Source organism: Nelumbo lutea, chromosome 2 (assembly GCF_056320005.1).
Source record: "Nelumbo lutea isolate HS-2025 chromosome 2, American lotus-T2T, whole genome shotgun sequence".
NCBI lineage: Eukaryota > Viridiplantae > Streptophyta > Magnoliopsida > Proteales > Nelumbonaceae > Nelumbo > Nelumbo lutea.
The window spans coordinates 58,988,681-59,013,906 of NC_142685.1; the positions used below are offsets into that span (position 1 = coordinate 58,988,681).

At 41.1% G+C, this 25,226-nt stretch overlaps 1 protein-coding gene across 2 annotated transcripts; it reads left to right on the top strand.

Moving 5' to 3' along the window:
* Positions 1 to 274: 274 nt before the first annotated feature.
* Positions 275 to 25,127, top strand: LOC148870989 (vacuolar protein-sorting-associated protein 37 homolog 1-like). Of its 2 annotated transcripts, none has more exons than XM_088969234.1 (7): positions 275 to 506; positions 7,177 to 7,401; positions 8,125 to 8,212; positions 23,905 to 23,944; positions 24,018 to 24,064; positions 24,152 to 24,272; positions 24,607 to 25,127. In XM_088969234.1, the coding sequence occupies exons 1-7, from the start codon at positions 490 to 492 to the stop codon at positions 24,765 to 24,767; spliced, it is 699 nt and encodes a 232-aa protein (XP_088825360.1). In that variant the 5' UTR covers positions 275 to 489; the 3' UTR covers positions 24,768 to 25,127. The 2 variants fall into 2 exon arrangements, with proteins under 2 accessions (XP_088825360.1, XP_088825361.1); XM_088969235.1 differs by having other exon boundaries at positions 350 to 506; positions 7,183 to 7,401.
* The last annotated feature ends 99 nt before the right edge of the window (positions 25,128 to 25,226 follow it).

Genomic DNA, 25,226 nt, shown 5'->3' on the forward strand with positions numbered 1-25,226 from the left:
GAGAAAAGTCATGTACACTCTTCATCTTTCGTCTTCGTCAATCCACCTAAGCGGCTAAGCCATTGACTTCAATAGTGAAGCTTGCCAAATGCTGTGGTCTATGGTCTGTGGATGAGGATGGAGCCGTCTTCCGAATCACACAGCAAATTGGTCTTAGACCGGCCCGGACCGGTTGGAACTATTAGGTTTGGGTTATAATACGGCAAGCTCCTGTTTCATCCGGTCTGACCCGGTCTTCGCCTATGAATGAACGAGTCATGGACAGTTGGACACTCCTCCAAGTCTTATTTGTCCATCTAAAAAGCCAAACAAGCCTTCCACCATGCAGACTAAAGGAAAAACTAGGAAAGGTCCATGCTGACGTGTGGAAGACACCTTGTAGTTTCTCGCCACTCTACTGACTAACCATATTCTCTCTCTCTCTCTCGATTATCCTCTGTTTCTCTTGTCGAGAATCAGGAATCTTCTTGTTTGACAACTGGAGGAGCGATGTCCAAATCCTTTTGGTATTCCTATCATCTTCTTCTTCTTTTCTTTAGTTTTCTAGGGTTGACGTGTTTGATCGCTGAACAAATTTTGAATTCACTGACCTTTTAACCAGCTTTCCCCCATTTTTTTCGTTTTGGACGCCGAGGAGTTTACTTTAGGGTATTCTCCTTTCGGTTTCTGCTCGATTTCCTTTGTCTCCCTCCTGTTCGGCAGCTTAATTTGTCACTACTGTTGCAGAATTTAACTTTCCGGTTATGTTTGTTCAATTTGTCGTTTATTTGCTTGTTGAAATCAGATTGACTGGAATGTTTGGCCTTTGGGTAATCGATGATTCTATACAATTGGATTTTCTTTTGGCTTTCTGCATGATAGATGAATTGAAACGATGATTGGAGTTCAGGTGCTGGTTGTAGCTTTGAGGAAACATATCAATTATAACTATTTTGATATTTTCTGATTCTTTTCGCTTCATAAGATATATATGAGTAAGGTACTGATGTGTGTGTGGTAATTATTTTAGAGAATATGCTCCCCATACCTGATAGTAAATACTTAATGTTGTGATTTGGATGCTCCGTTAATCTAAAATGCAGGAGTTGGTTTTGCCACATCACATGATTGTGTTTATTTCATCTTCCTGCTTCTATTCCTTCTTCCTTTCTTTGTGATGTAACGTTTTATGGTCACGTATCATTTTTTTTTTGGCTAAGTATCTCGTCACCTCGTCTGCTCCCAAGTGGCCGATGACTCGGGCTGAAGTGGAGTTCCCTAGCGTAGCGCAACCCGGCTGCTCCCTGCAGAGATGACCTGCTCATCTTTGTAGACGGCGGGAACTGAGGAACCTGCAAGAACTCTTCATTTCCCTCTTCCTCATCATACCTTCTCTCGCATACCTTTTCTTGCATCATCCTCCCTTCGCCCCGGGGTGAGGTCCTTATATACCGGAGTCCTTGTGGGTTTGGTGGAGCAGTTCCTGGATTCCCGTTGCGATGGGACCTGCTTTCGTGTTAGGTGGGCATAAAACCACCAACCGGTAAGGTTGCCCATTTCCGCCTAAATCAGGGAGTGGGTGAGATAATATAGCCGTTACAAGTCACAATCCTATAAAACGCGGGGTACGGTGGTGAGCTCCTCAGGGTTGTCATGCGGTGGTCGGTCTGACTAGGAGGCGAGTTGCTCATAAGTAGCGAGTTGCCTGGTGGTCGCCTGGTGGCGAGCTGCAGTGGCGAGCTTCTTGGTGGTGGGCTGCCTAGTGGCGAGCTTCCTGTGCAATGCCGAGTTGTCTAAGTTGCTAGGCTACATGATGGTGAGCTGCCTGTAAGTGCTGCATGGTGGCGAGCTGCCTGTGAAGTTCCGGGCTGACTAGGTGCCGAGCTGCCTGTGAGGTGTTGGGCTGACCAGGTGCCGAGTTGCCTATGAGGTGCCGGGCTGACCAGGTGCCGAGCTGACTGTGAGGTGTCGAGCTGCCTGTGAGGTGCTGGGCTGACCAGGTGCCAAGCTGCCTGTGAGGTGCCGAGCTGACCAGGTGCCAAGCCGCCTAGTGGCGAGATGCCTGTGGCGAGCTACCTGTAAGTGGCGAGCTGTCTAGTTGTCATGAGGCTGCACTTAGTTGTCATGAGGTGCCAGGTGTCATAATGTCATTGGAGGGCCAAATCCGCCCTCATCATTTGCCCCCCACTCCCGAGCTGAAAGTAACTCGGCGAAGGGAGTATATCTCTCCTTTTGGTTTGTCGACGAGCTCGTAAGCGTTGATTCAGTTTCTTAGGCTTTGGGAGCTGCTTGGAAGCGAGCTACCCGTATGGTGCTGAGGTCTCTGCCAGTTCGGTACTTTAGCCCTTAGGCTCTGAGAACGACTTGTAGTTCACTCTCCTTGACTTTGCCCATGCCGACGAGGCGGCTGAGTCTGGTGCAGTATTGTAGCCCTTAGGCTTTGGGAGCGACTCGTAGTCCACTCTTGGACTTTGTCCATGCTGAAGAGGCGACTGGGTCTTATGCAATATTGTAGCCCTTAGGCTTTGGGAGCGACTCGTAGTCCACTCCTGGACTTTGCCCATGCCGAAGAGGCGACTGGGTTGTAGTATTGTAGCCCTTAGGCTTTGGGAGCGACTTGTAGTCCACTCCTGGACTTTGCCCATGCCGAAGAGGTGACTGGGTATTAAGTGATGAGGAAGTCTTTTATTAGTTTGTCAGTTCACGCCTGGGCCAGGCCGCCAGGTCAGCGCCCGTGCCAAGTCACGCCAGGTCGGCGCATGTGCCAGGCTGCCAGGCCGCTAGGTGGGCGCCTTCGAGCTATGATTGCGCTGCATCCACATCGTAGTGCGAGAGCTTCAGTTTCTAAAAAGTGAGGGTTTAGCTTTTTCCAGGATGAGAACTTAGCTTTTTGTAGCAGTTCCATCAGACGACGCCAATTGATGTAATGTTTTCTGGTCACGTATCATTTTTTTTTGGCTAAGTACCTCGTCACCTCGTCTGCTTCCAAGTGGCCGATGACTTAGAGGTTGAACGTAGCGCAACCCGACTGCTCCCTGCAGGAGATGACCTGCTCATCTTTGTAGACGGCGGGGACTGAGGAACCCATCCTCCCTGCTGGAGATGACCTGCTCATCTTTGTAGACGGTGGGAACTGAGGAACCTGCAAGAACTGAATCAGAGAACCCGGGGGTGTTTACCCGACGAGGTCACTCCGATGTCTAAGTTAGCACTTAGTTGTGAGTTGAGAATGATATTAGAGAATTAGAGAGCTAGAGAGCAGGTTCATTTCCCTCCTCATCATCATACCTTCTCTCGCATCATCCTTCCTTCGCTCCTAGGGGGGTGAGGTCCTTATATACCGGAGTCCTTGTGGGTTTGGTGGAGCAGTTCCTAGATTCCTGCTGTGATGGGACTTGCTTTCGTGTTAGGTGGGCATAAAGCCACCAACTGGTAAGGTTGCCCATTTCCGCTTAAATCGGGGAGTGGGTGAGCTAATACAGCCGTTACAAGTCACAATCCCGTAAAACGCGGGGTACCGTGGTGAGCTCCTCGGTGTTGTCATGCGGTGGTCGGTCTAACTAGGAGGCGAGCTGCCCGTAAGTGGCGAGCTGCATGGTGGCGAGCTGCTTGGTGGTGAAGGGATAGGATATCCATCACATGGACGCCCAAAGATTGCGGATTAAGGGGGCGAATTTCAAAAACTTTTCTCTCCCTTCAACTGGGAATCGAATTCCCTATTTAGAAAATCATATTTTCAAGGATCTTTCTTGAACCATAAACTGAACCAGATCTAAACCAAAAAGAGTAGGGAGAGATAATACTTGATACGGAGAAGCAGTATCTCCCAATGGAAGTGTTCATGCCCAGGGAAGGATCCAAAATCTGCTCCCACTGAAGATGGCGCAGTGCAGGGTGGAGCAGAATCAACAGTGTTCTTCCAAAAAAACTTGACCCTTCGCAAGAATCAACTGAATGGCTAGTGAATACAACTCCAACCAATCTTTTCTCCAAAAGATTGGTATCAAGATCAAATCTTGATTTCTCCCAAGAACTGGAGATCGAACTGCTGGAGGTGGTGGCTGCAGGAAGGAGGCGGCAAGAGAGTATTTGCAGGGTGCAGAATTCTCTCTTCTTGTAATCTCAGATCTGAAGACAAGAGTGTGTTGGTTGCATTTCTAAAGGCTGTCGCTCCCTCCTCCTTTTATAGACTTAAAGGGATCAACTCCTAATCCCATTAGGAGTTGCTAATCCAAATCATATCTGGATAAGAAGTCTCTTTAAGTGATAAGGGATAACTCTTATCTTATCTGCAGATCAGATCAGCCATCTCCTAATCTAATTAGGAGGTTTTCATATTTAAATCTTATTTAGATCTTGGACTCTCTAAGTGGATAGGGTCTGGGCCCAATCCTATCAGCTGATCCATCTCAGAATTCGCCCCTTAAGTGATTAATCAAATTAGCCCAGTTCGAAATGGGCTTAAGGCCCATTTAAGGTTATGTATTCATTTAGCCTTTCAAACTGCTGCCCAGTTGGGCTTCCTTGTATGGCATGGGACCCAAACATTGATCTACACATCAGCCACATGGGTTCAGCTCAACCTTTGTCACAAGGCCTGGCCGAATACACTGTTAAGGACAGTGCACCCCCTGAAAACCATCTCATGGTCTCTATGGGCCCAACACTTACCCTAAGTGGTCCCTGGGCCAAGCCACCTTGTAACACCCAGGGACTGGGCAGATGCAAGATTAGCCCATCAGGTATTATCCTCAATGGTCTTACACTCAACCTCTCAGCCCATAATGATCACACACTGCCCGACAAGAGAGGACCTCTCCCTCGGCTGCAAGGAACAGTGTTGCACTCTCTGCTTATATGGATCCCGGGAATTAAAACCTTTTGCAAACCTTTTCGAAACCATAATATATATACTTTTATATCTCATATAAAATATGTTTTGCAAAACAAATCTCAACGATTGAAATCGGTTGCCGGCAGTCTTGGTTTCCATCAGTGAGTGTGCATCCCCGATCATTACCTTTGTTCGACAAAGGGGCTGATCCTGTCACTATGATCACCCACTCAGATGAATTCTCGGACTGTCCCAACATACCCAGGTTTTGACCCCTGCTAAGGATCTCACAGAATGGTATATCAAAGACAACCCAATCCGACACCTAGTGTAGTATCATAATCAAGTCTAGGGGTCGGGTGTAACTTTCCAGTTTTGCCCATCAATCTCCAAGGTCCAGGGCAATACTGGAAATCTGGTCTAGTTCAAAGATTCAATTAATCCTACACTGTATGTGCCTAGGGTCTCACCCTGGCGGCTGAGACAAGCCACCCCAACCGACTTGGTGGCACCACAGTGTCAGCCTTGTCATGATAGGTCTCCCCAGAGCGACCCACTGGCTGTGAACATTCTAAACTAACACAAGTCTCATTAAGTGTCCAGTTTAAGGGTATTACACAGAAACATACCAAGGGAACATGAATCAAATATTCACTTTTATTCATTTATAATAAACTCATAAAGTACATCATTTTGATTGAAGCTAAGGGCATACAAAACTGTCTAACAGGTGGCGAGTTGCCTAGTGGTGAGCTGCCTGTGCATTGCCGAGTTGTCTAAGTTGCCAAGCTACATGATGGTGAGCTGCCTGTAAGTGTTGCATGGTGGCGAGCTGCATGTGAAGTGTCGGGCTGCCCAAGTGCCGAGCTGCCTGTGAGGTGCTGGGTTGACTAGGTGTCGAGCTGCCAGTGAGGTGCCGGGCTGACTAGGTGCCGAGCTGTCTGTGAGGTGCTGGGCTGACCATGTGTCGAGCTGCCTGTGAGGTGCCGGGCTGACCAGGTGCCGAGCCGCCTAGTGGCGAGCTTCCTGTGACGAGCTGCCTATAAGTGGCGAGCTATCTAGTTGTCATGAGGCTGCACTTAGTTGTGATGAGGTGCCAGGTGTCATAATGTCATTGGAGGTCCAACTCCGCCCTCCTCAGTTTGGAAGCACTAAAATGATTTTTCGTTGAAGTATCAAAAAGACATATATTGGTGTATGCATGATGCTCATGCACACCATTTTTTTGTAATTAATGGTGTTTTTTAGGAGAAATTGGAATGGAACATACAAGAATAATGTTCCTTAAGCCTGGAGAAGGTGCAAATCCCCTCATTGGGTTATGACTCTAAGATAAATCCATAAAAAAGGTACAAGAAGGTATAATTGGAACAATAATGTCCTCTTCGCCTTTTTAGCTTTGGAAAATAGAGGAGATCAGGTTTCGCTATGATTCCCTTTGTGACATATTATACCATTTGGAAAGAAAGCAATAGTAGCGCTTTTGAAAGAGAGGAAAATCATTTTCCACGGTTGTGTTCTAGTTCTAGTAATTTCATCATGGAGTAAGCCTTAGCTCTTATAGATTTTCTTTCTTGGAATTCCATTATGGGTGTAAAGATATCCTATTTCTGTAGAAGTGTCCCTCAAGAATCCTGGGGGTGTCAAAATCCAACATATGATGTGGGTACCACAGCATATTGCTATCATGGGGGGGGGGTGAACTTTTTGAAATATTTTATGTATGCTTAATAAAGTTCTTTGATTATGCATAGAAAACTAATGGCACCCTGATACAGATTTGACTTCCCAACCTCTACTCCAGCTGTCCAGCAGGGATATCTTCCATTTAGCTATGATACCCAGATACCTGTACCATGATGCCGTATTATGTCAGACACTTCAACTTTTAGTGTAAATTCTGCATCTGACAACATATCCAAGTGTATCCCTGACTTATCTGGGCAAAATAGCCATTTAGTTGACTGACCTTCGAAATCCTTTTGAATAAGGCGTTCACTTTAAAGGCTATGACCCTACCTTCTCTGTTAAAATGTTTCAAGTACCAAGGGCGCTCAAAGCCTACCATCATCCATGCAATTACTATCTGGAAATCCTCCTCAACCTGTTCAAACCCAAACAAAATTTGAACCTCTTACATAAAGCTATAGTGTGTGCTCTAATGATGGATGCCCTGATGTATCTTGCAGTAAATCAACGAAGATGTTTTTTTTTTTTTCATATAAATACCATGCACTTATTACCAATTAGCAAACATTATTTTTCACCATATCTCTTTATCTTTGTTACAGTGGTCATTCTAGTTATATCTAAATGTTGCTTTATTTATTGTGCATTGAAGCTCTAACATTGTCTACCCACAGGGGCAGTCAAGAGCAACAGTCTCAGCCACACCCTCAGGAGGCCAGTGCACAGGCATGGTATCCTCCTTCTGTAGTTAGTTCCCCAAGTTCAACCCTTCCTTCTACACCTAGTAGTAGTTCTTCTGGTTTCAATATACGACCATCAGAATGGCCACACCCTCCATCACATGGACAACTTTCACCTGCTGAAGCTGCATGCATAATTAATTTGTTGAAGGACAAAAGGTAAGGTTTAAGGTTTTTGATGTATCATTTTATTATCAACTAGATCAATAAGTCATTTCCTTATATAATATGCTTCTGTAAAAGTTGGAACTGTTTCTGAATAGTATAGTCCCTTAGCTACATGAAAGCCTCCCACCCTAACCTATACCTTAACCTATATGTAGGACATTTAGACTGTCCACCAGATAGATGACCCTCTGTATTGTTCATTGTGTTCAGTGATTCAATATTCGTACTCTGCATAACACCAGCATTGGACTAGGTCCTTCCGAGTCCATATCAAGATTTAAGAAGCCAACCAAAAAGAGAAATAGGAAAAGAAAAGCTAAAAATAGAAGCTTTATTTTCCATGTATATGGGGCTTATTGGTCTGCAACTTGAGGGTAATATGACAAAGATGCAGAACCTTATTGGGCCATCCCTGGATCTTCAAAAATTTAAGATCTCTAGATGTTTAAGTACATTTTTGTTGATTTTTATTCTTCCAAAAATTGTGCTTTTCATCATTTTCTTCTGTTCTCAGTTTGAAACGTGTAGTCTTAATTGAGCATTTAACCCTATGCTGATTGCCTAAGCCCTTTTTTGGCTTTCACATATATGGAGTGTATTGTTATAATGATTTGTCAAGGCCACATTTGCAACTTTCATTCACATTCTGGTTTGTATTTCTAGTTGGTAATAATCATCTAATTCTTTTTTTTTTTTTTTTTTTATTGCTTGTAGTGTTGATGTACTTCGAAAGCTTTTGTCTGACAAAGATGCATATAATCAGTTCCTGCTCTCACTTGATCAAGTGAGAACACAGAAAAAAGTAAGTTGTGGAGTTCACTATTTATACTTGTCTGGCTCCATTCTAACTCCAAATTTTGGAATTCTTATCATACTACTTAGTACTTATTTAAGCCGCCATGTAATTTAACTTGATACAACGTTCTTGTTTTTTTTTTGTTTTTTTTTTGTATGCTATCCAAAAGAGAAGAAGAAAGGAAGAGGGAAGAGAGAAGAGAGAGGAGAGAAGAGAGATTGAGAGTCAAAAGGTACTGCTGGCGGCGCTAGCTTTTTGTATTTATACTAGGGCAACATAAAACAAAATAAAAGATGAGGAAAGTACAATAGTACCCTTGCGGTACTAAACTTAAAAAATAACAGACTTTTAACACTCCCCCTCATGCTGGGACATAGATGTCAATCATGCCCAACTTGTCACATAAATCGTGATGTCACAAGTGATGTAACCCTTTTGTAAAGATGTCTGCAAGTTGGTCTTTAGAACTGACATAGGGGGTACACACTTTCTCTGTGACAACCTTTTCTCTGATAAAATGTTTGTCGACTTCGGTATGTTTAGTTCTATCATGCAGCATTGCATTAGCAGCAATGTTTATGGCTACTTTGTTATCACAGTATAGGGTCATAGGTCCATCAACTATAAATCCCAACTCACTCAACAAATTTTTTAGCCACATGATTTCAGCCATTCTATGAGACATTGCCCTATATTTAGCTTCAGCACTAGACCAAGCCACCACATTCTGCTTTTTGCTTCTCCAGGTAACTAGGTTCCCTCCCACAAAGATATAATAGCTGCTAGTCGACTTTCTATCACTCAGGGATCCTACCCAATCTGCATCAATATACACTTCAACTTTCAATGCCCGTGCTTTTTAAATAGTAAACCTACACCTGGAAATTTCTTAAGATATCTGAGAACTCTTTTAGCTGCTTCAAGGTGGGTGGTCTTAGGGGCATGCATGAATTTGCTAAGAACACCCACAGCATAAGCAATGTCTAGTCGGATCATAGAAAAATATAACAATCTTCCTACAAGTCTCTAAAATTGTTTCACATCCTTGATGAATTCACCTTGACACCTAATTTGTGATTAGGATCAATAGGAGAATCAACAGGATTCACTCCCAATTTTTCTGTATCTTGGAGCAGATCTATGAGATACTTTCTATGGGAAATGAAGATACCGTTTTGTGAGCAGGCAATTTCAATCCCAAGGAAGTACCTTAAAGGACATAGATCTTTTACTTCAAACTAGGTAGCAAGAAATCTCTTCAACTTTTGAATTTCATCTTTCCAATCGCTAGTGATAACTATATCATCAACATATACTATCAGGGCTGCAATTTTTCCTTCCCCTCTTTTCACAAATAATGTGTGATCATCAGATTGGCATTGCTTGTATCCTCTTTGCTGAATAGCTACATGAAACTTGCTGAACCAGGCTTTTGGTGATTGCTTCAGGCCATATAATGATTTTTTTAACTTGCACACTCTCTATTCATTGCCTTGAGCTCAAAAACCAAGGGGTTGTACCATGTACACTTCCTCTTCAAGGTCACCATTTAGAAAGGCATTCTTGATATCTAGTTGATGAAGGTCCCAATCAAGATTAACAGCTAAAGAAAAAAGGACTCTAATGGATTTCATCTTAGCAATAAGTGCAAAAGTTTCTACATAATCCACTTCGTACACTTGTGTAAACCCGTTTGCCACTAAATGAGCTTTATACCGCTCCATTGTGCCATCAGCCCTATGTTTTATTGTGAAAACCCATTTACATCCAACTAGTTCCTTCCACTCAAGGAGATCTACCAATTCCCATGTGCCATTTTTATGCAAAGCATTAATCTCTTCTTTCATAGCATCTGTCCATTCAGGCATCAAAAGAGCTTCTACCACATTCTTAGGAATAAGAACATTGTAAATGGAAGAAAGGAAGGCCCAAAAGGAAGGTGAAATATTCTCATAGGAAACAAAATGGGAAATGAGATGTTTAATGGTGCAAGACCTAACACCCTTCCAGTGAACAATAGGAAGGTCAAGGTCATCAACAATAGAGGTATCGATAGCAATAGGGATGGGAACCAAGGTACCTGGTTGGGTAGGATCCACCCCTGGAGAGTTTGATGGCATTGGTGGTACAACTTCTAGGTGCTCCACAGCTCTTGAACATGGCTGGCCTTTGTGGCGACGAAAGAAAACACGAAAGGGAAGAGGATTAGGAAGAGGAGGGAGCTAAACTGGTTTTTCATCATTCCTACACTCCCCCTGAGGAGAAACAAGGAAGAAAGGTTCACTCTCAAAGAAAGAGACATCTATAGAAACATAGTACCTCCGAGAGACGGGATCAAAGCACCGATATCCCTTCTAACTGGTGTACCCCAAGAAGATGCAAGGAATAGCACGAGGATCCAATTTTCCACAGGTGGGTGATAGGTTTTGAACAAAATAACAACAACTAAACACACGGGGAGGAATAGAAAGAAGAGGAGCCTTAGGAAAAAGAAGCTGATGTGGGGCATGCATATGAATTATTAACCCTCAGGCCACTTCAAGAAGATGTCGATTCTTTCTTTCAACAACACTATTTTGTTGTTGTGTTCGGGCACATGAGCTACAGTGAAGTGATCCACACAAAGCAAAGAACTCTGTGAGATCATTATGAAAATATTCTTTGGCATTATCGGATTGAAAAACTTGGATTTCAGTTTAAAATTGGGTGAAGACCATTCGGTGGAAATCTTGGATAATTTTTTGTACTTCATCCTTAGTTCGCATGGGATACACCCATGTGTATCTGCAGTAATCATCAATAAAGGTAATAAAATACTTGTAGCCACTCTTAGATGGTAAAGTAAAGGGCCCCAAACATCAGAATGAACAATATGGAATGGAAATTCAGATTTATTATTCTTTGAAGAAAATGAGTTCTTCAATGCTTACTCAAATGACAAGTGTGACATGTAGACTCCGACATTGACACTGACTTAAACAACTCTAGGAACACCATTTTTAAGGACTCACAATACAAATGACCAAGACGATTGTGCCATAAATATGCCTGACTCTTACTAAATTGACTCTTAGACTCTATGACTGTAGGACCAGCCTTATTCTCTAGCATGTAGAGCCTATCCACCATACGTCCTTTACCAATCGTCTTCCCCGAGGCCAAATCCTGGATCACACAATAAGAAGGGAAAAAGGTCATTAAGCAGTTTAAAGAATTAGTGATATTAACAGAGAACAATTTAATAGGCAATTTTGAAACATGTAAAACATTAGACAAGGTGAGGCCAAAGGGAAGAGAAATTGTTCCTTGACCAGCTATGGTAAAGTATGAACCATCAACTAGTCTCACCTTGTCTCTTCCAGAGATGAGGTGATAGGTCTGGAAATAAGTGGACTTACTAGTCATGTTTTGACGCTCCAGAATCAATTATCCAAGGAGAGTCAGGGGAATGAGACGATACATGGAAAGCTGTAATAAAATTACCTGATGTAGACGCAAATGAAGTTGAGGGAGGAGGTGCATCCATCTGTTGAATTGCCCTATCATAGAGTTCTAAATGGTCTCAGAATGAATTAATGATATCCTCCCTTGGGTTGGAACCAGAGGTTTATGTTTGAGTCACAATAGTAGTAGGGGGATGATTCTCCTGAGTAGCCATGTTTGCTAAAGTAAGCTTTCTTGGACCTTGCTGTCCCGACTTCTTATTTAGACATGAACCTTGCTTCTTACTCAATTCTTGAGCCCATTTGGCTTCCCATGAAGTTCCCAACATGTATGACGGGTGTGTCGAGGTTTCTGACAATGGGTGCACCATAGTTTGTCTTTGTCATCCACCCTTTTTTGAAAGTCCCCCTTAAAGAGATTTCCCCCACCTGTAGCAACATTCCCTTTCGCTGCCAACACAATTGCATCCCCTCTAGAACTATTCATCAAATTTCTTCTACTTTTCTCTAACTGTACTAATGCATAAACCTCCTAGACAGATGTAAGATTCTTGCTGCCTAGGATCTGGACTCTGATGGATTCATACACAGGGTTCAAGCCATGGAGAAAGGCAAATACTCGTTTTTGGGAAACAAGTTTCTTGTATGCTTTTGCATGTTCATCACACTTCCAGTCCACACTCTGATAGTGATCTAACTCCTTCCAAACGGAGGTCAAGTCTGAATAGTACACAGAAAGATTCCTCTCCCCCTGTTTATAAGTGGATGGTTCCACCTGTAACTGATAGATTTTTGCATCGTGAGGCAGTTCAGAATATGTTGATTTTGCCTGTTTCCAAATCTCATAAGCCGTTTCAGCCCACATAAAGTTCCTTCTCACCTGAGGTTGCATAGACACTAAAAGCCAAGACATAACCATGCTGTTTTTCTGGTTCCATCTTTCATACTCAGCACTCCCAGAATTAGGTTCTTTAATTCTCCCATTTATATATCTTATTCTTTCCCCTTGCAATAATGTATAACCTGATCCCTTTCGACCATTCTAAATAATTTAAGCCATCCAGGGATATGACAGCCATAGGGAAGGATAAATCCATACCCCCACTCATTCCATTTTGCATTGAGGAAACACCAGATGTGGCAGAATCTTCACCACTCATGATCATAGCTTCAGGGCACACTCAAAGTAGGCACAAAAAACCTTAAAAAAAGAGTAGTCTAACACCCAAAAAAAAGAAAAACTCTTTGCACCAGGAGACTAGAGGCAACTGCTCCCCTCATTTTCTTTTTGAAACTCAGCTCTTCAATCACAAAAGAAAAAACAATCAGTTGCTGTTACGACACATACAGGTCATCTCTTGACCTACAGATCAAATATGTCTGCTGCCGTAGCATATGTAGGTCATCCCCTAACCTACAAATCCATCATAAGGCTGTTGTCGCAGCATATAAAGGTCATCACCGACTTACATTATATCACAGGGATCAACCGATCTCATAAAAAGGAAAGAAAGAGGTGCTGATCACCTTACATCAAACAAGTGAACCTACTACAGGTTCTGTCCTAGTACACGACTAGAAAAAAGAAAAAGGAGGAAAGGAGAGAAGGTACTTCAGTCCGATGCAGAATTCTGGATCTTCAATAAACCAAACAGTAGCTATTCTTCAAAGAAAAAACCAAGCAATAGCTGGAGAAGAGAGAAGATAGAAAAGAAGCTTGCTCGATCTCTCCTTTCAGATCTGATAGTCCTGCTCTGATACTGAAGAAAACTGAAGAGAGGAGAGCTTGAGAGTTCAGCAATGAGGGTCTGAGAATGAGAGTTTCGAACCTACTCTCTCTCAGCACCCTAACATTCTTTTATTAAGATATATTTGAATAATTACAAGGAGGCCCTTAGGTGGGCAAGAATTTACAAAGAACTTAATATAGACAGGATGGGCCTAGAATAAGGCCCATTACAGAAAAGAAACATAAATAACAAGAAAGAATAAACAACCTATGGGCCATTCGGCCCATCTTCTCTACACTCCCCCTCAAGCTGAGCATAGATGTCAATCATGCCAAGCTTGCTGGTATCATGCTGAAGTTTTGCCTTGGGAATGCCTTTGGTGAGAAAATCTGCCAACTGTCCTTCAGATGTGATGAAAGGAAGACACACTTCACCCGAAGAGATCATTTCCCTAATGAAATGTCGATCAACTTTTATATGCTTGGTTCTATCATGTTGCACTGGGTTGTGAGCAATGTTGATGGCAGTCTGATTATCACAGTACAACATCATTGGCTTGTCATATTCAACTCCAAGTCCTTCCATCAATGATTTTAGCCATAATTCAGAAACTCCATGTGCCATGGCCTTGTATTCTGCTTCAGCAGAGGACCGAGCAACAACCGATTCTTTCTTGCTTCTCCAAGAAACAACATTACCAGCCACCAAGCTACAATACCCAGAAGTAGATCTTCTGTCATCAATGTTTCCGGCCCAGTCAGCATCGGTGTAGGCTTCAAGTTTCATATGACTATGCTTGGCAAACAGAATACCTTTTCTTGGGGAGCCCTTCAAATAACATAGGATTCTCTCTATTGCTGCTAGATGAGTGTCTCGGGGAGCATGCATGAACTGGCTAATGCAACTGGCTGCATATGCAATATCTGGCCGAGTCATGCATAGATACAAAAGTTTTCCAAGAAGTCTCTAAAAGATTCCTTTGTCTTCTAACAATGTCCCTTCTGAGGCTGAGAGTTTATGACTCATATCAATAGGAATAGCAACTGGTCTAGCACCCATCTTTCCAGTCTTGGAGAGCAAGTCAAGAACATACTTCTTTTGGGAGATAAGAATCCCATCCTTGGATCGAGCCACTTCTATTACCAAGAAAGTATCTCAAGTCCTCCAAATCTTTAATCTCAAACTCTATATGGAGAAAGATTTTAGATCATGAATTCCTGAAACATCATTACCAGTCACTACAATATCATCTACATACACAATGAGGTATACTGCCAGAGGTCCACTCCTCTTCACAAAAAGTGTATGATCCGACTATGTCTGCACATAACCAAAGTTAACAAGTGCTGTTCTAAATCTCTCAAACCATGCTCTAGGGGACTGTTTTAGTCCATAAAGAGATTTCTTCAGCCTGCATACCTTCCCTTTCATATCAGTTCCATACATCCCTGGAGGAAGAGACATATAAACCTCCTCATGTAATTCACCATTCAGAAATGCATTCTTCACATCCAATTGATAAAGGGGCCAGTCAAAGTGAGCAGCTAAAGATAGAAGAACCCTCACAAATGTCATCTTGGCAACAGGTGCAAAGGTCTCTAAATAATCAATCCCATATGTCCGTGTATAGCCTTTTGCAACCAGCCTGGCCTTGTACCTTTCAATAGTGCCATCAGCTTGGTATTTGATATAAAGACCCACTTCCAACCGACTGGATCCTTCCCTTCAGGAAAATCCACCACCTCCCATGTGTCATTCTTGTATAGGGCATCGGTTTCAGATTTCATAGCATCCCTCTACTCTGGAATGTTAAGAGCTTCTGGCACAGACCTAGGAATAAGATGAGAAGCAATAGAAGAGAGAGAGGCAAAGTATGGAGGTGAAAGCAAACTGTAAGAAAAGTGCTTGGAAATGTAGTGTGCAGTGCACTTCCGTTTTCCTTTTCTAACAGCAATGGGAATATCAAGGTCAGGGAAGGATGAATCCAAAGATGCCGAAATAGTACCTGCTGTCTCTTCTGTGACTGGAAGTGTATAAGGCCCATGTGTTGTAGGAGAAACAATCTGCACATTTCTGGATCTTTGCCTTTGATACACCTTGGGATTGAGGATAGGACGAGGAGGTAGAGTACTGGGACAAGGGGGAAAGGAACGACTGATCCACCCTTGATGCATTTGAAGGAGAAGCAGACACATCAAGAGACTCAACAGGGACAAAAGAGGAAGAGCAAACACCTGTGACAAATCCTCCCCCTGTGGACAATGTCCTTTTGGAGAGGAACCATAAAAGGGGGAAAGCTCATCAAAGGTGACATCCATTGAGACATACCGATTGCCAGACTTTGGATCAAAACAACAATAACCCTTCTGTGTGGGGGAATAACCAAGGAAGATACACTTTTGAGCTTCGGGTTCAAATTTATGCCTTTGGACATTTGGAACATGTATATAACAGGTGCAGCCAAAGACACGAATAGGAACAGGGAAAAGGTCCTTGTCTGGATAAAGAAGATTGAAGGGAGACTTAAACCCCAAAACCCTGGATGGCATACGGTTTATAAGATAGGTAGCAGTAAAAATAGCATCACCCCAAAACCTAGTAGGAACATGTGAGGCAAATAAGATACTTCTTGCAACTTCAACAATATGCTTATTTTTCCTCTCAGCAATCCCATTCTGTTCTGGGGTCCTAGCACATGAGTTTTGATGAATAACCCCCATGTCAGAGAGATAGCAGGATAGGTTTTTCTCAAAGTATTCTTTTGCGTTGTCAGATCTGAAGATTTTAATCCTGGTATCAAATTGGGTTAAAACAAATTCATGGAATTGTCTTACAAGTCTTGGAACTTCATCAAGGGATTTCATCAGGAATATCCAAGTGAACTGAGAAAAATCATCAATAAACAGGATAAAATATTTATAGCCACCCATGGAAGGTAAGTTGTAAGGCCCCCACACATCAGAGTGCACAATATTAAAAGGAAAAGAAGATCTTTTATTACTCAAAGGATAATTGTTTCTACAATGCTTTGACAATTCACAAGACTCACAATGAATACTAGACAAACTAATTCCCTTAAACAGTTCAGGGAAAAGATGACTCAAGGCAGAAAAAGATAGATGACCAAAACAACGATGACACAACATAATCTGACTAACAGACTCTAAAGAAACAGATCCAAGAGCAGCATTCCCAAGATGATCAGTGCACAGTTCCGGGGTATCAAGCAGGTATATTCCATTCGCCTCATGGCCACTCCCAATCACCTTCTCAGACTCCAGATCCTGAAAAACACAGTAAGAAGGAAAGAAGGTTACACAACAGTTTAATGACTTGGTTAAACTGCTTACAAACAACAAATTTGTATTTAGTTTAGGTACGTGAAGGGCAGAAGGTAGGAACAAGGAATCCGTAGCCTTGATGGTTCCCTTACCAGAGATAGGGGCAAGTGAACCATCAGCTAAAGTGATTTTATCACGTCCAGGGAGCAAGTTATATGAAACAAATAGGTTTGAAAGATTGGTCGTATGGTCAGAAGCACCTGAGTCAATAATCCAAGGGATCTTGAGATTACCTGAAGTGGTAGCATGATTGGTAGAAGCCCTTATACCTGAATGAGCAAATGCTGAAGCAGCAGAAGAATTGTCTGAAGGGTTGGAAGAAGATGTCACATCACTCAGCTGACTGATCATCTTCCCAAACTTTTCATATTCTGCTCTCATGGCTGCCAACTGTGCAGAAGCAGACATTTCTTCACTATTTGGCCCGGCAGCTACATTTGCACTTCCTGATCTTTTACTATCATACTTTTTTTGAAACCAACTCGGAACAAGATTAGGATGTAATTTCCAGCACTTATCTTTGGTGTGCTTTGACTTCTTGCAATACTCACATATAACTTCTTTCTTTCCTATGCCACCAGAAGTTCCAGCATTTCCTTTGGGTTTAATCCCCATATTGGCAAAGTAGTCATTTATATCAGCCCCTTGAACCTGAACAGCCCTTCTGCTCTCTTCACTACTCACCAATGCATAAGCTTGTGACAAAGAGACACACTCCTTGGAAAGAATATTCTGTTTTGTGATATCATATTCTAGGTTTAGTCTAGTTAAGAACTCAAATACCCTGTTCCTTTCAACCAATTTTCTGTGGGTCTCTGCATCATTGGTGGTGTCCCGAGGTACAAGTTCTATTAGGTCAATCTCTTGCCATAAGGACTTCAGGGTTGAGAAATATACAGCAAGAGGTTTCTCCCCTTGTCTTAAATTCTTTACATCACTTCTCAATTTATATGCCCGGGCCACATTGAGTTTTTGTGAATAGGTTTCCGCAACACTGTCCCAAATTTCTTTTGTTGAATTCATCCATAGGTAGTGTTGGCTGATTTGCGGTTGCATTGAGTTCACAAGCCACCCAATGACAATGTAATTTTCTTGCATCCACCTCTCGTAGGATGGATCATCTTCTGGGGGAGCCTTCTTACTCCCAGAAATGAATCCCCATTTTCCTCTACTACAAACATGAATCTTTACTGATTGTGACCATGCCAAATAATTAGTTCCATCTAGTTTAACTGTGGTCACAGTCAATAAGGAATCATTTGGAGTTCCTTGAATCAGTCCATATTCGGCACCACTTTTGTTTTCAAACTCTGAGGAGTACATCATATAAACACTCTAAACAGAGTTCAGCTGACCACAAGAAGACAATATACTGAGCTCAGCCTTCAAGAAGTAATCAGAAACTCCTAGGCACTGTGCAATCAGCCAAAGTACCTTTTCAAAGCTGTGCACTCAGCCAAGAAGAGTAAATACCAATCGATATTGCTGAACAGGCCTTTTCACAAACACAATGTGGGCAATAGAGACAGCCCCACTGTCAAGGAAGAGAAAAGACTCCAAAAAACAGTTCGTACAACCCCTTAAAATAGCCAAAATATGAGTAACAATACACAGTCTTGTTACAAGGATGTTTCGGCAGGTTTTAACAGTCCAAGAAGAGAAAAAACAGCCCAGAAATTTCTGGGTTAAACCAGATTTAATGCAGTCGAAGGTAGTACAGAACAACTAGGGTTTTCAGACACTTCAACAGTCCAAACACAGTCGAAGATAATACAGAACAACCAGAAACTGAGCACAACTTACTGTTCGAGCTTCAACAGTCCAAACACAGTCGAGCTTCAAAAACAGAACAACCAGTCCAAACACAGTCGAACTTCAGAATAGAAAACTGAGCACAACTTACAATTCGAGCTTCAACAGTCCAAACACAGTCGAGCTTCAATAGTCCAAACACAGTCGAACTTCAGAGCAGAAAAATGAGCACAACTTACAGTTCGAGCTTCAACAGTCCAAACACAGTCGAGCTTCAAAAACAAAACCGAGCTGTTCCCCTTCTCCTTCCCCTTTTTTTCTCTGATTCTTCCTGGCCACCGAACCCCTTCCCCAAGAGATTCAAGTCTTGGGCTCGTCCACTGACCTCCAAGAATCAGGCAGTATGTGACTAAGCTTCCAGCCCTATGATATTTAGGTTCAGATATGCTCTGATACCATGAAGAAAACTGAAGAGATGAGAGGTTGAGAGTTCAGCAATGAGGGTCTGAGAATGAGAGTTTCGAACCTACTCTCTCTCAGCACCCTAACATTCTTTTTTTAAGATATATTTGAATAATTACAAGGAGGCCCTTAGGTGGGCAAGAATTTACAATGTACTTAATATAGATAGGATGGGCCCAGAACAAGGCCCATTACAGAAAAGAAACATAAATAACAAGAAAGAATAAACAACCTATGGGCCATTCGGCCCATCTTCTCTATAGATACCATGTCATCCAGAAGAGAAGGAAGAGGGAAGAGAGAGGAGAGAGAAGAGAAAAGTACTGCTGATACCATGTCAAAAGGTACTGCTGGCGGCGTCAGCTTTTTGTATTTATACTAGGGCGACATAAAACAAAATAAAAGATGATGAAAGTACAATAGTACCCCTGCGGTACTAAACTTAAAAAATAACAAACTTTTAACATGGTATTTTGGTGATATGCCCAAATCCCCCATAGGGGCTGTTTGAATAGCGCATCACCCCCCCCCTCCAAATTGGTTGCAGGAATTGAATCCACATCTCTTCTGGGACAAACCAGCTAATGTACCAATTGAGCCACCCCTCAATTGCCAATACAACGTTCTTTTTTAATTTGCTACTTTTGGAATTGGAACCATTTTAGTAAGGACCAAAAGGATGGCATGTTATTTTATAGGAAGTGTTGAACCTGCTGTTGAAAGGTAGGCAGTTTTTTGGCTTTTGTATGCAAGGGTGGGTGAGCCAGAGACTCTTTGTTTTATTATGGGAGAGGCTAGAGACTCTATCTTGCTTATGTACTGTGCATTTCTTCTATTAACTATTGATACCATCTTTTCTGATCTGTCAGTGATTAAAAAAAGTTAACAAGTGTGAGACTTGTTCTGGTGTTGACTTTCTAATGTAGGATCTGAAGAGTCAAAATTGGAATTTTATAAAATTTTATTATTTCTGTATTTTTGGACAGTAGGGGTATTTTTGTCATTTTACAATTTCTGTGGGGGGTCCAATGATAGGGTTTAATTTGTCTAGTTATAGTTTGCTTATGTTTAAAATTTCAAAGTCATTGCATAAGTAGGATTAGAGTTATTGAGTCTTCTTTGAATTAAAATAGGATATGACAACTTAGTTTGAGTCCGACTAGGAATTTTTAAGTCTAACAGTTTGACTCTTAGGATTATTATGAGTTTAGAATCTATAAATATGTATGGGCATTTTACACCAAGGCAATGAAGTTTATTGAATTTTCTTCAGCTTATATGCTAGCTATGGTGAGTGATTCCCATGCCCTAGAGTGATTCTAGGCACCCTGTGAGTGATTCCAGGTATTTTCTCTCTTTTTTCTCTCCCTATTTTCTCTCTTATTCCTTCAAGAAGCCATTACAGTCATCAACAGCCATAAATTTTTTTATCAAGAAGACCACTCAACACATTAAGAACTAGAACTGAGCTGGTCCTACATCAGTTTGGTATCAGAGCTAATGGTTTATTCACTATGTTCTCACAAAGTGACCGACTCTATAGGCCTAGGGTATCTTCTAAACAATCTTGCAGGTCTAGAATCAATGATGATTGGGTTGAACCATATGAAGGGTCTTTAGTTGACTTATTTGAGAAGATGGTGGAAGAAAACAGATTTAATAATGTTGGCTACGGGAGTAAGGTTTTCAAACATGTTAGAAGAGAAAGGGAAATACCAGATTTCAAAGGAGATGATGATCTGCAAGCATTCTTTGATTGGGTTACTGGACTAGAAGAATATTTTGATAGGCATGATATGTTTGACAAACAAAGGATTAGATTTGTGTGCATGAAGCTAATGGGTCATGCAAAAGTATGGTGGAGAACTCTTGAGCAACGACTAGAAAATAGAGGCGATGATCCAATTAGTACATGGGCAGAGATGAAGAGGTGTTTGCAAGAAAAGTACATCCCACTAGACTTCCATGATGATCTATATATGGAGTTGACTAATTTTGAGCAAAAGAAGAAACACCAGGTTACAACAAAGAACTTGAAGTCAAGGGGAAGAAGGTATAAAGTTGAAAACAAAGTAGATGATTCCTTACATGTTGGTGTCTATCCTAGAGCTGAAGTTGAGGATGAACCTGTAGAGAGACTGGGCCGAATGGGCCCTAGCTCATTAGTGTCTTACTTATTAGTTCTTTCTTCTATGTTTTCTTTATGGGCCTTTAGCTCTTGTTTATGTTTTCTAAGTATGCTGATGAGGTGGACGCCCACTTAAGGGCAGACATGTAAATCATGTAACTTAAGTAAGATTAATAAAAGATTAGTGTGGGGGAAAGAGGAGATTATCAAACTCCTTTCTTTCTCCTTTATTCTCCATTCTTCCTTCTTCTTCTTGTTGTCTTCTTCTTCTTCTCTACTTCTTTTGCTTTAATCTAAATTATTCTACTATTTTTTATTGGTCTGAATCACATCTAACCTAAAGAAGAAGAATTTCAAGCTACAGCAGTTGTAGATATTAGAAATCAAGAGGGTGCAGGCCAAAAAAAATAAAAAGGAAATTGCTGAAGTTTCCTACACCCATGGTCAGCTTGAGGTTAATGATTAAGAAGAAATAGAAGTGGAGCAAGTTAAAGAAATTCAGGTGCAAGATACAGATGTGTTGGTCGTAGTAAATCCTAGTAAGGAAGTAAGTGATTTTACCTTTCAAGTTCAACTAAAACTAATTCGAGAATTACAACCTGACATAGCACAAGTTCCACCAACATCAACAATGGAAGGAGTCCTAGAGTTTGTTGAAGAACCAGGAATAGCAGAACACATAGAGGTGGTGATTCCTAATCTAGAGGTTGAAGGAAACGTTCCAAATGTTGCAGGTAATGGTTTTTTATAAGTGAGGGGAAGATTCATCACAATGGTTGGTTAATGAAAGTGTTCAAGAAACTAATGTTATTGATGATTTAACAAAGATGGTTATGGAAGGTAGTGTTTCAGAAATACATTTCTTTCAAGATCCTTTTCTAGTTCAATGTGTGGCCCCTACTCTACAGTCCAAGCATGTAGCTGTGGGAAGTCCTACTCCTTTTGTAATTAGGGCATATCAACTTTTCATCCTCAAGTTCTTCAAAACTCGAGGACTAGTTTTTTTTGGACCAGGGAAGTATGATGCAGTATCTGAAGAATCAAAATTGGAATTTTATGAAATTTTATGTATTTCTGTATTTTTGGACATCATTTTGCTATTTCTGTGGGGCCCAATGATAGGGTTTAATTTGTCTAGTTATAGTTTGCTTATGTTTAAAATTTCAGTCATTGCATAAATAGGATTGGAGTTATTGAGTCTTCCTTGAATTGAAATAGGATATGACAGCTTAGTTTGAGTGCTACTAGGATTATCAAGTCTAACAGTTTGACTCCTAAGACTATTATGAGTCTAACAGTTTGACTCCTAGGATTATTATGAGTCTAACAGTTTGACTCCTATGATTATTATGAGCTTAGAGTCTATAAATATGTATGGGCATTTTACACAAAGGCAATGAAGTTTATTGAATTTTTTTCAGCTTATGCTAGCTATGGTGAGTGATTCCCATGCCCTAGAGTGATTATAAGCACCCTGTGAGTGATTCCAGGTATTTTCTCTCTTCTTTCTCTCATTTTCTCTCTTATTCCTTCAAGAAGCCATTACAGTCATCAACAGCCATAAATTTCTAATCAAGAAGACCATTCAACACACTTTAAGGACTAGAACTGATCTGGTCCTACATCAGTTTGCCATTTACTTTTCTCACCCACTTTGATTATAATGTGATATGATTGCAGTGCCTTTTACTGTGGGGGTACTTACAGATGCAAATGTCAAGTTTGTAGGTTGTTCCTAACCTTGAGAAACGCCTTAAGGATGACCATAGGGGCTCGATTAGAAACCTTTTACTCTTAGTGAATTGATGAGTTATGCAGACCCAAAGGCTAGCCTTAGAATAGAGGGTTTATAAAACAAAACTTGTCTTTAGTAATTTGTTTTAGCTCTGCTTAATTGAATGTAAGTGTTTATTTCTTACTCGGTTCTTGCAGTGATTTAAAAGGCATGCCTGAGGCGCGCCTAGGCACACAGGCGAGGCGCACTTTAGGGTAGGCGCCTCGCCTAGGTCCTAGGCGCAGCCCATTCAAAAGGTGCACGCCTGGTGCGCCTTGCGCCTTAGCCCAGGTGTGCGCCTTTTGAAAATTTGCCGCTTTTCCTTTTTTTGAGTTTGGCGGTTGGGCCACGCCCCTCAAGGCCAGCCCAAACAAGTCTATGTTAAGGTCTTAAATTCTTAGTTTTTACACAAAAAATAGTGATTTTATAGTTTTAATTGCTTTTAAGAAGATATTTTATTAGGATGAATGAATGGACAACATTACCAAATAAGGGGTTCTCAAAGCATTAGCTACTTGATGCAATAGAGGGGCATGGCACAAAGGCGGCTCGTAGAATTAGGAATGTAATATGTCACATTAGCTACTTGATGCAATTGAGAAGAAAAGAGATTGTGGGTTTTGTATGCTTGAAAATGTTTTATATGTTTGATTTCATTTTTAAATTCTCATTTGAATATGCTTTACATATTATGTTTATGTATTTTAATTTTAGATAATAGGTTTTTTAAAACATTTATTTTAAAACTTAAGTTTATATTTTTATTAATATTATGTTTTATACTTTTTTTTATTTTTTTTTTGAATATTTTTGAATTTTTAGCTTTTTTTTTTTTTTTTAATTGTGCACCTTGCCTCAAAAAGGCACGCACCTTGCCTTGCACCTTGCGCCTCAGGCACAAAATGGCCCTTGTGCCTTTTTTGCACCTTGCGCTTTAAAACAACTAGGTTCTTGTATAATTTATAATTCTCATGTTATACAGTTCAGTTCTTTGTTTTAATTTCAGTTTAAAAATTATTCTTGACTATTTCTTTTGACTGTTCTTTCCTTTTATTTTTTCCTTCCTAGGTACGTGATGAACTTCAGAAGGAGACTTTACAGCTTGCAAGTAAGTTACTTAGCAGGTTTTTAAGGTAGTTATCCTATACATTCACGAAATATTAATGCATCTGTTAAAATAGGGGATAACTTGGAGAAAGAACCACAAATTTCGGAGCTCAGGAACCAGGTAAACATTTGGAAGACCCACATATTTTGCCAGAGCTTGAAAGATTATTCTTCCAGTGACCTTTTTCTTTTGTACACGGAATAACAGTGCAGAATTATCCGGACAACAGAGCTGGCTGCTGCACAGGAGAAACTAAGTGACCTTGAAGGACAGGAGGAGGAAACACTGAAGTTCTTTTCTCCTGCTAGCTTGCTCCAAAAGCTTCAAGGTAAATTGAAGTAGGATTTGGTTGGTTAGTGAATTATAATTAGGGCTATAATCAGGTTGAATTCAGATGGATCTAGCCACACTTGAATCCAGTCGGATGGATTAAAGGTGAATATTATCCAGTTATGTAAATGGATCATCAAATCTGAAATAATCGGATTGGATGTTGGATAGGTCTTGGGAGTGCATCGACCGCCCTAACTATAATTAATAATTCAGTGAAGATACCTTGTATCTCAATTTTCATAGTGACTGATATAAAAGATGGGTGTTATTAAAGCAGCTGAACCTGGATTTAATAAAAGATGTCATGGTTAACTAATATTATTTTGCAGAAGCAATGAGTAAGGCGGAAGCAGAATCTGAAGTTCTCCGCAGGCAACTTCTGCATGGGGAGATCGGCCTTGGGGATTTTATAAGAAATTATAAGAATCTCCGCACAACTTACCACAGGCGGGCGCTCACCCATATAGCGGCCAAGACGTCCTATGGATGAGTCCAAAAATGATGTTCAAATACATAAAAGAAGTGAAGTTCGTTTCTGTAGTGTCTCAAGTCGGATGGTTTGCTTGCCATTGGGAACCATGTATAGTTTCTTTGCTTCTCATGTTGTGTCGTTTTTCTTCTCGACTCTTACCCTTGTGCCCGTTTAGACTCAAAAAGTACATAAACCTGAGTATTGGATTAGGAGTTTGGGAAACCTAGGAAAGTAGGGGAAAGAAAAGGAACTTATCAGTTATCATACATGTGACACATTTGAAAGGTAGTTGTAGTACTTGTAATAAGAAACACATGTATAGAAAAATGTACCATGTTCTTCAAATAAAGATTTGATAACCGTTTGAATTGTTGTTCATCCAGGATTAGCAAAATAAAAACATGAACAATCCAAGTAAACCTCCATATCATGATTACTAGGAGCCTAGGACTATTGGATGGATCACATCGTATCTGA

Excerpts from the sequence above, each read along its gene's own strand:
- LOC148870989 (XM_088969234.1), top strand. Across the intron at positions 8,213-23,904 it reads AAGTGAGAACACAGAAAAAA|GTACGTGATGAACTTCAGAA; the intron begins GTAAGTTGTGGA and ends TTTCCTTCCTAG. Across the intron at positions 23,945-24,017 it reads GGAGACTTTACAGCTTGCAA|GGGATAACTTGGAGAAAGAA; the intron begins GTAAGTTACTTA and ends CTGTTAAAATAG.